The sequence below is a fragment of the Trematosphaeria pertusa genome (genome assembly GCF_010094035.1).
Source record: "Trematosphaeria pertusa strain CBS 122368 unplaced genomic scaffold BU26scaffold_27, whole genome shotgun sequence".
Classification (NCBI taxonomy): Eukaryota; Fungi; Ascomycota; class Dothideomycetes; order Pleosporales; family Trematosphaeriaceae; genus Trematosphaeria; species Trematosphaeria pertusa.
The window spans coordinates 65,835-79,952 of record NW_022987238.1 but is presented as its reverse complement, the minus strand read 5'-3'; the positions used below and the strand labels follow the sequence as shown (position 1 = coordinate 79,952).

The 14,118-nt window shown below is 55.4% G+C and overlaps 5 protein-coding genes across 5 annotated transcripts; 4 read left to right on the top strand and 1 right to left on the bottom strand.

Annotated features, from left to right (window-relative positions):
* Window positions 1–255: 255 nt before the first annotated feature.
* BU26DRAFT_404918 (uncharacterized protein) lies at window positions 256–1,082 on the bottom strand (the record flags this gene model as incomplete). Its single annotated transcript, XM_033822845.1, has 3 exons — window positions 256–531; window positions 584–709; window positions 762–1,082. Coding segments are annotated over 3 exons (723 nt in total), but the record flags the coding sequence as incomplete, so codon positions are not given.
* Window positions 1,083–2,990: 1,908 nt separating this feature from the next.
* On the top strand, window positions 2,991–3,855 carry BU26DRAFT_188334 (uncharacterized protein). The gene is made up of 2 exons (XM_033820482.1): window positions 2,991–3,465; window positions 3,525–3,855. Exons 1-2 carry the CDS (start codon window positions 3,084–3,086, stop codon window positions 3,629–3,631), a joined length of 489 nt encoding a protein of 162 aa, XP_033675735.1. The 5' UTR covers window positions 2,991–3,083; the 3' UTR covers window positions 3,632–3,855.
* Window positions 3,856–4,079: 224 nt separating this feature from the next.
* Window positions 4,080–6,869, top strand: BU26DRAFT_572343 (heme-dependent catalase; the record flags this gene model as incomplete). The annotated part of the gene is made up of 7 exons (XM_033834237.1): window positions 4,080–4,367; window positions 4,414–4,450; window positions 4,499–4,888; window positions 5,023–5,438; window positions 5,495–5,653; window positions 5,712–5,886; window positions 5,941–6,869. 7 exons carry the CDS (start codon window positions 4,080–4,082, stop codon window positions 6,867–6,869), a joined length of 2,394 nt encoding a protein of 797 aa, XP_033675734.1.
* Window positions 6,870–7,492: 623 nt separating this feature from the next.
* On the top strand, window positions 7,493–9,371 carry BU26DRAFT_188001 (putative cytochrome P450 pisatin demethylase). The gene has a single exon (XM_033820481.1). The coding sequence runs from the start codon at window positions 7,782–7,784 to the stop codon at window positions 9,339–9,341; it is 1,560 nt and encodes a 519-aa protein (XP_033675733.1). The 5' UTR covers window positions 7,493–7,781; the 3' UTR covers window positions 9,342–9,371.
* Window positions 9,372–11,211: 1,840 nt separating this feature from the next.
* BU26DRAFT_525633 (D-xylulose 5-phosphate/D-fructose 6-phosphate phosphoketolase) lies at window positions 11,212–14,007 on the top strand. Its single transcript, XM_033830554.1, has 3 exons — window positions 11,212–12,108; window positions 12,159–12,938; window positions 12,983–14,007. Exons 1-3 carry the CDS (start codon window positions 11,410–11,412, stop codon window positions 13,946–13,948), a joined length of 2,445 nt encoding a protein of 814 aa, XP_033675732.1. The 5' UTR covers window positions 11,212–11,409; the 3' UTR covers window positions 13,949–14,007.
* Window positions 14,008–14,118: the final 111 nt, after the last annotated feature.

The following is a 14,118-nucleotide window of genomic DNA, read 5'->3' as shown; positions in this document are numbered from 1 at the left end:
CGGCCGCGGGAAAGGCCACCTTTAGATGACGCCCGCATGTTCCACTTCCCTCCTCTCCGCCTCGGTCATAGGATAAGGAGGATGTTGAACCTCGCCGCCCTCATGTGAGCCCAACGACCCGCCACTAACGAATCGCCTTTCGCCACTGCCGCTCCTGCTCCTGGCCGTCTTCTCGCGGAATGCCGGATGCTCTGGAGAGCCGTCCTGGCCCGCTTCGCTTCCATACGCACTGGTTCCGTTGCCTACCATTCCGCCTCCAGGCATCGCCCCCACCCCGAGAGCCCCAGCAGAGGAGTGGATTGGCTCAACATTAGGTTGCCAATTGCGAAGCTCGTCTTCGGCATCATTGAGAACTTGGCGAGCGGCCTCGACGCCTTCAAAGGATGGATGCGTGTCGCCTGGCACGATGGGGGTATCGTCAAGCAAGTTCAGAATGCGGCGAGCCTGCTTGGCCAAGATGATCTGCTTCTCAGCCCGCTCGATAGTGGCGGCGAAGTGGATGTCGAAGGCTTCCTTGAACTTCTGGCGCGTCTAGGTTGGTCAGCACCTGGCCAGGGCTAAATACGTGGCGTGCGGGACATACGATATTGGTAAGTTGCGCCTCCGCGACCAAGCTCTGGGCCTCCGCGCGGACAAGCTCCTGTTCAAGCTGGACAATCTTAGTGCTCTGTGGCTCCTTGTACTTCAGCTTGGCAATCTCGTCCGACACCTGTTACATCATCAGCCTCGTTCGTAGGATGGCCAAGGATCCTCATACACACCTTTGCTTTGTGGTCTCGGCTGGGCTGCACAGACGCCTCCGTATTCCGAATCTGCTTCAGGACCCCTCTGTACTCCTCCAGCGACTGTGCGAAAACATCCTCTTGCTCCGCGATCTCCGCCATCAAGACGCCCAGCTTGTCCGAGATCTCCGAGAGAGAATCATCGTTAGTAGCTTCACCCCACTCGGAGAGCTGCTGAGCAATAGCGACGCGCTCGCGTCCGGCGGTCTCGTAAGCGCCGATGGCGTGGTTCTCCGACTTGATGAGCTTGTACAGCTTCTTCGACAGGTCTGGCTGCTGCATGCCTCGGAGGGATGCCATTGTGAAGCGGTGCTTGGGCACAGACTTCTCGCCGCTGCCGGAGCCATCCTTCTTGGATCGAACAGAAAGCGATCGATTCCTAACGCGCGTAGGCATGATGGTAAGTGAACGTGCTCGCGACGGGGTGCGCGACGGAAGACCCGGATATGCTGGAGGAGGTGGAGGAGGCGGAGGGTTGGTAGGATAAGCGAAGACGGCCATTTTGACGTCGGATGAATCGAAACTGATACAGCGGATGGAAGGAGTAGCGGGAATTAAGGCAAAATAACGAGGCGACACAGGGCAGCAGAGCTTTTGAGAGGAAATAAAGGAAACGAAGACCAGCTTACATTTCGAATACGCTCTTCGAGGCCGTCGTCGAGGGTTTTATTGCGTTCTGCCCATGGCTATTGTTAGCAGTCTGTTGTGCGCGGGACGCAGCGGTTAGGAGCTCGCGTAGCCTCACATGGCGGTTCCGTAAATTGGACACCACTTAATGCCAGGTGCGAGTCCAGTGCTCTCGAGCGTGTTTGGAACCGTTGGCGCTCTGGTGCTGCGATGCTGGAGCGGGGGACGGCGAGGGTGTTTGAGGTTGAAGGCAAAGGCGACATCAACTGGATCAGATGGCCTCGTGCAAGCGCGCGCTGTGATGTCATTCAAGCCACACCCAGTGGTTGTGACGGCAGCCACGCCAAGTCCGCAACACCAGAAGCGGGCATCGCGACCTCATCCACCTCCGGACGGGTCTGCGGATGCACGCGTCCAACGATCTTTTGCATATCGAGCAAATTCGCGCCGCCCACTTCTTTCTCTGCGTCTTTGTCGATGCTGACTGCCTAGGTAAGAGTACATACACGTGACAGCCAAGGCCCGAAGAGGCACGGTTTCTAGGTGCTTGCATCCCACGCTACGTGCCACAAAGTCGCTGTGGCTTTCGAGGGAGATCCCTCCCCGGTGCCTGGAATATCAGGCAAAGGAAATGCGGAATGTGAGCTTACCCGCACGCTTACGCCAGCGGAGAGGAGTCCGCGAGACGAGGTCCCGGACGGCGACGTTTTCAGTAATCGCACTTGTGCACGAGAGACCCCGTTCGACTACCATCTACTCAAAGGAGCCACTGCGTCGACGCCGCGTCGGAGCACCTCCTCTTTGACTTGGTGGTGGTCAGTCGTCAAGATAAGCCAAGGCATTGCTGACACAGAGCAGTGTCTAGAACACCACCCTTCGAGAACTCGCGTACCTAAATTAAGCAGGACGGAGGGGTCTCTAATCGAGACCAGCATGCCGCGGATCGGACATGCGTCGCACGATTCACCGCCCATTGAGCGTGAGAAGGACGGCTCGGGCCTGTCTCCGCGTTACCGGGCGGCTACCAGCGACTGCATCAGTGATGCCGAGGGAATCGAACATGGCCAAGCAGCAGGTCCATATGCAGGATTGTGCACATCGTTCCACCTTAATGATCTCCACGTTGCGCATCGCAGATGTCGACAGGGAAGGTCGAGGTAGACGTGCCTGCACTATGAGCGCTCGGCCCCAGTAATCGAGATGCACGGATGGCCCACGGACTTTGGCCATTCTCGCATAGTCGCAAAGAGAGCAGGTGATAGCATTGCTGCATGTCAAGGTCTACACGCTGATGTGTGTTCACGCTCTCGGTGGACGTTGGTTACGAGCGGTGGAAATTCTCCGACTAGCTTGATGCGCATTAGCCTCTACGCGGCATTCAACGTCTTCCAAGCCCCATCATCCCAGCCTCCCCCCGTCTTGGACTCCCGCACACCATTCCCGCCGCTGTCTCCTGATCGGCACAACAAAATTTCTACGTCCCCATAAAAATTTCTGGTCAGAGGTCCTTGGCAATGAAAGCCAGTCCCTCGTCCTGTTTCCAAAGTTTTTCGATTCTGTCAGAAACTCTCCCTTCTGCAACTTTTCAAATCAGGAACCTCGACTTTGGAGGGTCGCACGGGCACGGTTGGCAGTCGGGAATTACTGCGCGCTTCTGCTTTATACAGGCTACCCATGAAGGAGTACATCGTCTTCTTGGCGAAATGGACCTTTACGGATCGTCCAATTACTAACACCCGTGCATCTGGGCCAACGCGATTCCATAAGCAGCCCTTACCAAGGACCCCATTCCCAACTTGCCTCTACTCCTTCACTGCCAAGGCGGATAGCCGCGTCAGGGTTGAGTCCATCACACTGTCCTACTGTCCAACGGTTATCACACCAGCTCCCGCACCTTGTCATAATACGAGCGGACAGAGCGAATTGACACACGGGAAGGCGCTTTGCGAGCACCAGACGTCATTTAGCTCCAGTCCTAAATTTCTGGGCTCTCATAGCACGGCCTTTGTCGAGCTCGCACCTTGCCTCCCACAACGCAAGATCCTGGGTCACGTCAGTATACATCCCGCAAGTCAGGTTGTCTCGACGTGACAATGCTAAACCCCGCCGACATAGCTTCCCTGCTCACTACTTGTCAACCCAGGCCATCGGCCCTGGTGTACCGCCATCTGAGGAAGATTCAAGCTCCTTTGTACTCCACGTTAGGTGAGAGGGAAATGTAAGCTTACCGAACTCTGGGTCTGCCGTGCTGCACTGTGGCATAAGCTTTCTTCAGTCCTACAACCGTCGTTCCTATTCCCACTTCAAGTTCTACGATGGCAAGCATGTCATGGGCCCCTTGAACACCGACACCTCGCCTAGACGCTGTGCTCCGTACCACGCCCACAGATCCACGCACGACATCCTGGCCTCGCCATCATATCAATGGCCATTTTCGGGACACTTACCCATTCATCACAAGCGTGTCCAATTGATTGGTGCGCCAGCTGATCAAATTCCAAGGCGCTCATTTGGTCGCTGATGTACGTTCGGGCTATGAACGCCTGGGACTTGACGGAGTGTTGGGCATAGTGGGCCTGCCAGAGCACGTTGCTCTGTTGTGCTCAACTTAAAAGAACGTCATTTCCACCCTCTGACCGACACCTTGTCCTTCATTGAACTCACAACAACATGGTCGCCTCTCGATTCTTCGCAGCGCTTGCCGCCTGTAGTCACCTCGCCTATGGAGCTTGCCCGTACATGGAGGATGACGCTCGAGACCTTCCGGCCAATCACCGTCTAGTTCGACGAGACGACCCCACGGCTATGCCTACTGACGAGTTCATGTCACAGTGGGAAATCAACGACGACGACTCCTACATGACAAGCGATGTCGGTGGGCCCTTTGAGGACCAGGAAAGCCTCAGTGCAGGGGAACGAGGTCCAACGCTCTTGGAGGACTTCATCTTCCGTCAGAAGGTTAGTGTTTCCGTGAAAAAGGCCTTACATTCATTAACGACGTTAGATAACGCACTTTGATCATGAGCGCGTCCCCGAGAGAGGTACGCTAAAGCTATTCGTTCCTAGTCACACTCGTTAACTTCTCCAAGCCGTCCATGCCAGAGGTGCTGGTGCGCACGGCGTTTTCACCTCTTATGCGGACTGGTCTAATATCACCGATGCGTCCTTCTTAAAGCACGCGGGCAAGGAAACGCCTGTCTTCGTTCGCTTCTCTACCGTCGCCGGCAGCCGTGGGTCCGTCGAGACGGCCCGCGATGTACATGGATTTGCCGTCCGATTCTACACAGATGAAGGCAACTTCGGTGAGTGCTTCGCTTGCTATGGTATCTCCAACCTTTGCCCGTCTGTCAACGAACATCGTCAGCCTACCGTTGCACAAGCCACGACGCTCAAGAAGACGGTGCCTGCAACAATACCGCCAACTAGCGCCCCGTACAAACGCGTCGCAGCTGGAGCGCCTAGCAGCGCTCCATCCAAGCGTCAGCGCTCGTGTTTCCAAAGTCATGTCCGTGGCCATTGGCCCCCCCCATCGAGCCGGAACTGCGCATCATTACATTTGCACATATTCTTCAAAAATGTGGTTGCCTATTACGCTACTAACATCATGCTTCAGACATCGTTGGAAACAATATTCCGGTCTTCTTCATCCAGGACGCCATCAAGTTCCCCGACCTTATCCACTCTGTAAAACCAATGCCGGACCGCGAGATTCCTCAAGCCGCAACCGCCCATGACACCGCGTGGGACTTCTTCAGCCAACAGCCCTCTACACTTCACACTCTCTTTTGGGCTATGAGCGGGCATGGCATTGTACGCTCTTACAGGCATATGGACGGATGGGGTGTACATACATTCCGCCTCGTTACTGGCGAAGGCAAGACGAAGCTCGTCAAATTCCGATTCAAGACTCTACAAGGAAAAGCATCACTGCTTTGGGAAGAGGCGCAGGCCACTTCGGGCAAGAATGGTGACTTCCATCGCGCAGACTTGTGGGACAGCATCGACAAGGGTCTGTATCCGGAATGGGAGGTACGTCAAGCTTGTATTTTGGCAAGTACATTGCCTATCTCTGACCCTTCTTCCAGTTTGCGGCGCAAATCATGGAGGAGGAAGACCAACTGCGCTTTGGTTTTGACCTTCTTGACCCTACAAAGATCGTGCCCGAGGACCAGGTACCTTTTACGCCTCTCGGGAAAATGACTTTGAACCGGAACCCTCGAAACTATTTCGCAGAGACCGAACAAGTAATGGCATGTAGTGCGGCGTCCGTTTGCCAAGCCTAATGCTGATACGCATCACTAGTATCAACCTGGTCATATCGTGAGAGGAGTCGACTTCACGGATGATCCGCTCCTCCAGGGTCGCTTATTCTCCTATCTGGATACACAGATCAATCGTCATGGAGGCCCGAACTTTGAACAGCTTCCGATCAATCAGCCCCGCGTGCCTTGGCACAACAACAATCGGGACGGTGCTGGTGAGTATCAGCGATATAATGTAAATACCTCGCAGCCTTGCTGACTCCATGCAGCCCAAATGTTCATCCCATTGAACGTTGCGCCGTACACCCCAAACACGCTGAACAACGGCTTCCCGCTTCAGGCGAACCAAACAACAGGCAGAGGTTTCTTCACCGCGCCGAACCGTTCCACCGGCGGTAAACTCGTCCGCTCCGTCTCGTCCACGTTTGCCGACGTGTGGTCTCAGCCGCGCCTCTTCTTCAACTCCTTGCTCCCTGCGGAACAACAGATCATGATCAACGCCCTGCGCTTCGAGATTTCCATGGTCAAGAGCGACATCGTCAAGAACAACGTGCTTATCCAGCTCAATCGCGTAAGCCACGACATCGCCTCCCGCGTGGCTCAAGCGCTTGGCAAGACTGCCCCTGACGCTGACCCAACCTACTACCATGACAACACCACTATCGGGGTCTCAGTAGCCAAGGATCCGCTCTTGAAGGTTGACGGGTTCAAGGTTGGCTACCTGACGTCGACTTCCGCGTCAGGCAACTCAAGCGCATCGTCTCTCCGAACCGCGCTGGCTGCTATGAACGTGGACCTGATTGTCGTTGCCGAGGTGCTCGGCGGCGGCATCAACCAGACCTACTCTGGGTCTGACGCCTCAAACTTCGACGCCATCGTTGTTGGTGAAGGCACCGAAGCACTGTTTGCTGCGCCCTCTAGCCTCGCAAACCTGAACACTACTTCCGGCAACGGCACCACGAGCACGCAATCAACGCTATACCCCGCGGGTCGTCCGCTTCAGATTCTGCAAGACGGGTACCGTTGGGGCAAGCCCGTCGCTCTGCTTGGATCCAATAGTCAGACATTTAGTGTCGCCGGCATTGAGGCCGGCACTCCAGGTGTCTACTCTGGTAGTGATATGGCTTCGCTAGCAAGCGATCTGGTCGAGGGACTGAAGACGTTTAAGTTCTTGGATCGGTATCCGCTAGATCGGTAGAGGGATATGACGGTCTTCAGGTGTTCCATTACTGTAGATGAAATTGCTAATATGATATGTTGCATTCCCACCGATGAGTGTCGGATTTAGTCCCGTGATATGTCCTTCCTTGCACACGATGTCTATTCGAGAATGGCAACTTCAGATGACTTTGCAATCGTTTCAAACACAGAAAATCGATCTGTCGAAAAGATCACAATTTAGACTTTTCCCAACCCACACGGCGGTCGCGTTACACATTAGCAGATATCTCAGACTAACGACAAACGTTAACACCCAAGCACGTCTTAGCTTTATCGACTGCGGAAGGTTACTCCTGAAGACCTCCAGCAGGCAAAAGCCTGAGACGGATAGAGAGATCGAGGATCCAGTTCACTGTCAGGCGAGTAGGCTGGAGGGTGCCCCTAGACTCCTCATCGGGTCGGGTCCGCGAATGGGGTCGTTCTACGAAGTTGGGTATCGGTCAAGGAATGAGTCCCTCATGGTTTACATAGACCGGTTAGATCGGAATTCTATGTACCGCCCACGACCAAAAGCAGTGATATACTTCTGCCTTTCGTGTGACGTCAACAGCAGCCGAGGTCTACCGCTGTGGTATCTGCGGGGTCGTTAGGCCACCACCACACCATACGCCTGAATCGCGATTAACTCCGCAGCATGTGTTACAATACGGCAAGAGACTCGTTTTAGTGCGATAGGATGAGGTCAGCTTCTACTGACAAACCACGCAATTGATACAGTCACAGAGCTGCAAATGCTGCTGATCGCCAGCACTGACTCCGCTACACTAGCATGCATGCCCGGCCACAGTCCTACATCCCGTTGGCGGAGGCCTGACCGAGAGGTATTTCAATCGTGCTCGTCTTCGTTTACCAGGACAACACTACGATAGCCAGAAGGCTTCCTCCAGCAATGCATCTTGAGATCCACACAGCTGTCGTCCTTCTCCCCTTCGCCCTCCTAATCCTGCGTCTCCTCACCGCGCTCTACAACGCCCTGGTATCCCCCCTCCGCGGTATTCCGGGCCCCTTTTCCGCGCGCTTCACCAAGCTCTGGTACTTCCACCGCGTCCTCCGCGGCTCCTTCCACCACGACAACATCGCCCTGCACCAGTGCTACGGACCCATTGTGCGCATCGCACCCAACCTTTACTCCATCTCCACCGCAGACCCCAAAACCATACAAACCGTCTACGGCATCGGCAGCAAGTTCCCCAAGTCAGACTGGTACGATGGCTGGGCGAATCCCAAGTCCGACAAATACTCTCTGTTCCCGGATCGCCATATCCGGAGGCATGCGGAGGCGCGGAAGAGGTTCCAGCGAATGTATAGTATGAGCGAGATGGTGAACTACGAGGGGTTTGTCAACGCTTGCGCTCGCATTTTCGATCAGCGGCTGCGCGAGTTTACTTCTACAAGAGACGGGGTAGATATGGCGCATTGGTTCCAGTGCTACGCGTTTGATGTTATTGGCGACGTTACGTACTCAGCGCGCTTTGGGTTTTTAGATGACGGCAAGGACAAGAGTGATTTGCTGACGGCGCTGCATCGGACGCAGGTGTATAGTACGCTGATTGGGATATATGCAGAGTGGCATAGAGCGGTTTGGGATCTGGCTGTTAGGATTCCTTGGACGGGTGCTAGCGCGCGGGGCTATTTGATGCAGTATGTTTCCGAACAGATCGAGAGGAGGCAGAGAGAAAGAAGGAAGAAAGATGCGGTTGAAGAAGGCAAGAAAGAGGATAACGAGGGCATGCCAAAAGACTTCCTGGACAAGCTCATGGACGGACACGACGAGGATCCGGACAAAGTAACCGCCTACCACATCTTCATGATGGGCCTCAGCAATATTATAGCAGGCTCTGACACCACCGCTGTGACCCTCTCTGCCATCTTCTACTACCTGCTCCGCAACCCTCCTACACTCGCCACGCTCCGGGCGGAAATTGCCGACTTCGATCGCCGCGGCGAGTGCAGTCATCCTGACCTCTCCTTCAAGGAAAGCCAGGCGATGCCATACCTACAGGCCGTCATTAAAGAAGCATTGCGTTTGCATCCTGCGACGGGCCTACCTATGTGGAGAGTCGTGCCTGAGGGTGGAGCCGAGCTATGTGGGCAATACATGCCTGGCGGCACAGTGGTCGGACTGAACTGCTGGGTTGCGCATTACGATAAACAAGTGTTTGGTCCTGATGTCAAAGAGTTCCGACCAGAACGCTGGATCGAGGCAGAGAATGATGCGGCGAGGCTGAAAGAGATGAATGCGGCATGGATACCGTTTGGCATGGGGTCCCGCACATGCCTAGGCAGGCATGTGTCGATGCTAGAAATGTCGAAACTAGTGCCTCGCTTGGTGCGCGATTATGACTTCGAGCTTGAGGGAGATGAGAAGGAGTGGGATACGGCGAACTTCTGGTTTGTTAAGCCTGTCGACTTTAGGGTCACAGTCAAAGCGAGGAAGGAGGATAGTTAACAGGGGTGATTAGTTAAGGCATATGCGGGTAGTCATTTGTAATGAGCACCCAGCTTGACGCTAGGAATGATCAACCTCGAGATACTTGGCGCTTTCCGTTAGGTGTGTTGTGGAAGAGAGTACCCCTCGCCGCCATGATCTGCCCTTGGACATGAGAGCGCGGTGGTAACACTTTACATAGCCAAAGTCGGGTCCAATCAATCCCTCTATGCGCTCATACATGGAATCGCCCGTCCGCAGTAGCCGAATCAGTGTGGAGGAAGTGGACCCCGTCGGTCTTTAGTTGTGGATATAGGATCGCGTCAGCCTCGGCACAGCTCCAGCGGCCCCAGAGCGACATGGGCACGACAACGTGGCTGCAGATTAAGCGGGCCCAGGAAGCTGCTCTCCCCCTTGTGGTCGCCTGTGGGCAATCCGGGGTAGAGTGCCTTTCCCAGGGACAAGGGGAGCAGTTCCCTTGGGCCTGGAAACGCTCTTGTGGGCCGTAAACGAGAGACGCGGGCCTACGACTGGCTGGCAGAAGATTGATCTAGCCACGGGGGCAGTCAGTTCGGTAGTAGTTCGGACGAGTGGAGCTGCTCCAATGTTACGGCGCCTTCAATCTAATTCGTCCACTTCCTCCCCGGATCCCACTATGCTACGTACCTTGTAGGATCAACGGGAAGCTAGACTGAGAAGGGAGAGCGGGTATAGAGATCAGATACACGAGGCGTTCATCTGGAGACAGCGGCGACGGTACTCCATGGAGCCACTGCCCAGACGCGCGAGGTCCATGAGCCGGGCAATTCTTCGAGCGCGGGAATATGATGGGAGACAATGACGGCAGTTATTAGCAACTACATAGAACAAGTATAGGGTTGGAGAGTGGAAAAGGGGAATATGGGAGGACGAGGTATCGAACTTGGCGCCGATTGGGGGATTGTGCAGACGGACGCTCGAAGGGTACCATTACCACTAACCGAGATGTGCTGATAATCTGTCTGCAAGGTGTCATGAATACATGATGCCCTGGGGGAGGAAGAAATCCCTATCGTCGGCTGCCTTGCTACCGCATACAGTCCGATCAGGCCAGACAGTCCTCGACCCGACGGCTGAGATATGGCTGAGATTGATGAAGGCTGACGTACATGGAAGTCGTCGAGCGACAGGAGCCGGCCTATCGCCTTCGGCCCACGTTGCAATGGCTGGTAGAATCATACGAAGGCTTACCGATGGATGGAGGAGCTGCATTCTGGAATGCCACCATGGATTCGGACGCGGAGCCCGGCTGCGCGCCAAGCTGGGCGGTCCAGGCCGCACAAGGCCAGCACCAAGCGCGGTAACGGTCGGCCAGCGCCGGCCTGCCTACTAGGCGCATAAGGCGTCGGAACTGTCGGAAAGCAGCGCCAGGCACCTCCAGGGCTGTCGGTAGGGCAGCCAGCTGGGGAATCTCGGGCTCAGGAACGACTTCCAGGACGAGGCTAGAGTATGGCCGCGTATGGCCGCGGACGTCAAGTCTGCAGGAATTTTCGACACGGAGCTTCGAGAAGAAGAAGCGGCTGGGTCCACGGGTGGGCGGCAATCAGGTGCTCTGGTGAGGCGATGGACGAGCTCCATGGTCTGGTAGCTCTGGTTGCAGCTCTCGCGTCCGGATGGGGCCTAGCGGGTGGGGTTACTACGCCGGATCCATGCATGTCACTCCACCATAATTCCTTCGCAATCAATCGGAACGCGCTCGACTGCAGCGCTCACCCCATGATGAAGGCTGCCCTGCCGGCTCCCATCGATCCATTGCAACATGTGCCATCAGGAGAGCTTTTCCACCGTCGACCGCGCCAGCACCCTCGCCCTCACCGCACAGCTCCCCTGCCCTTTAAAACGCTGGCGGCCCGTCGCAAGAGCTCATTCCTGCCCGCACCACACCAATTGCCCGCAGCAAGCCTCACTAAAGCTTTCTAAGCACGCTTGCGCTCTTTGTTCCGCCGATTCCCGACAACGACATCATCGGCGCGTCCTCTGACCCTCACAGCTACCCCTCCTCTTCCAAGCCCGCAACTCCGGACAGCCTCCCATCAGATACACGTCCACCATGTCGTCCGACGTCGTAAAGACCGCCAAGCAGCTCGACACCATGAGCATTTCTCCATACGGGCCCGCGAGGGCAACCGTCAACGAGAAAACGCTCAGCGACGACGAGGTCCGCAAGATGTCCGACTATTTCTACGCGACAATGTACCTCTGCTTGGGAATGATCTATCTGAAGGAGAACCCGCTTCTGCGCGAGCCTCTCTCGACCGACCACATCAAGCGACGACTGCTCGGTCACTGGGGTTCCGACGCCGGCCAGAGCTTCACCTACATTCACATGAACCGCCTGATCAAGAAGTACGACCTGGATGCCATCTTCATTTCCGGTCCCGGCCACGGTGCTCCCGCCGTCCTCTCGAACTCGTATCTTGAGGGCGTGTACTCCGAAATCTATCCCGACAAGAGCGAAGATGTGGACGGAATGAGGCGCTTCTTCAAGCAATTCTCTTTCCCAGGCGGTATCGGATCACATGCAACGCCCGAGACCCCCGGCAGTATCCACGAGGGTGGTGAGCTTGGCTACTCAGTATCGCACGCCTTCGGCACCGTCTTTGATCATCCCGACCTGATCGCTCTCACAATGGTAGGCGACGGTGAGGCAGAAACCGGCCCGCTCGCTGCCAGCTGGCATTCAACCAAGTTCCTCAACCCCATCACCGACGGAGCTGTTCTTCCAGTCCTCCACCTCAATGGCTACAAGGTACGAGAGTTGACCATGGCCATTGTATGAGCAAACTAATGGATCGCTAGATCAACAACCCCACTGTGCTCGCCCGAATCACCCACAGGGAGCTCGAAGCTCTCTTCATCGGTTACGGATGGACGCCTTTCTTCGTCGAGGGCAGTGACCTTCCAACTATGCACCAGGCCATGGCAAGCACGCTAGAGAAATGTGTGACGGAGATCAAAGCCATCCAGAAGCAGGCTCGAGAATCTGGCAAGGCTTTCAGGCCTCTCTGGCCCATGATTGTCCTGCGTACGCCAAAGGGCTGGACAGGCCCACGGAAGATCGATGGCCACTTCTTGGAAGGCTTCTGGCGCTCCCACCAGGTTCCCATCACCGGTATCGTTGGCAATAAGCCGAAGCTGCTGCAGCTCGAGGACTGGATGAAGAGCTACAAGCCCGAGAAGCTCTTTGACGAGTCTGGCACGCTCATTCCAGAACTCAAGGAGCTCGCGCCTACCGGCAACAGGAGAATGAGCGCAAACCCGGTCGCCAATGGTGGTATTCTTCGCCGCAAGCTGCATCTGCCTGATTGGCGTGACTATTGCGTGGATGTGAAGAAGAATGGCACCCAGATGTGGGGCAGTATGAATCAGTTCGCTACATACCTCAGGGATATCGTCAAGAAGAACCCGACCCATTTCCGCGTTTTTGGCCCGGATGAGACTGAGTCGAACAAGATGGGTGTCATCTACGAAGCAGGCAAGAAGGTCTGGATGGGCGATTACTTCGACGAGGATGCGGATGGTGGTAATCTCGCCTATGCAGGCAGGGTGATGGAAATCCTTTCCGAACACACTTGCGAGGTAAGTTTCCTAGTGCCCTCCGCTTCATAACTAACATTCCATAGGGCTGGCTCGAAGGCTACGTCCTCTCCGGCCGACACGGTATGCTCAACAGCTACGAGCCGTTCATCCACGTCATCGATTCCATGGTCAACCAGCACTGTAAGTGGTTGGAGAAGTGCCTCGAGGTTGACTGGAGGGTGAAGGTCGCTTCGCTGAACATCCTCCTTACTGCGACCGTCTGGCGACAGGACCATAATGGCTTCACGCACCAGGATCCCGGCTTCCTCGACGTGGTTGCCAACAAGAGTCCCGAGGTCGTCCGTATCTATCTGCCACCTGATGCGAACTGCTTCCTATCAACGATGGACCACTGCTTCCGCAGTGCCAACTACGTCAACGTCATCGTGGCCGACAAGCAAGAACATCTTCAATTTCTGGACAAGGAAGAAGCCATCGCACACTGCACAAAGGGTGCTGGCATCTGGAAATGGGCGAGCAACGACCAAGGTGAAGAGCCCGACGTCGTCATGGCCTCTTGCGGTGATGTCGTGACCCACGAAGCCCTCGCTGCCACGGCCCTCCTCCGCCAGTACTTCCCAGACCTCAAAATCCGGTTCGTCAACGTGGTCGATCTCTTTAGGCTCATTCCCGAGAGCGAGCACCCACATGGCATGTCAGATCGGGAATTCAAGTCTCTCTTCACCGAGGACAAGCCCTGCATCTTCAACTTCCACTCGTATCCATGGCTCATTCACCGCTTGACCTACAGGCGGAAGGGTCAACACAACCTGCATGTGCGCGGATACAAGGAGAAGGGCAACATCGATACGCCTCTAGAGCTGGCCATCCGCAACAGCACTGATCGGTTCAGCTTGGCTATCGATGCTATCGACCGCATTCCCGGGCTTGGTAACAAGGGCACGACAGCGCGCGAGGAGCTATTGAACCAGCAGATCAAGGCCGCTAACTATGCGTTCCACGAGGGTATGGATCCGTCGGAGCTGACGAATTGGGTGTGGCCGTTCTAAAGAAAAAAAGAATTCCCTTATTCTATCATGGTTGGATAGATTGATTGGGTCTTGGGTGGTTTTCTAGAACATGGCGTTTCTTGTAGATATACTCTAATCACGAATCTCATTGAATGTTCTTCACTTCAACCCTGGTCGCTGAGTGATCTGTGACCAAGTTTGACTTAATG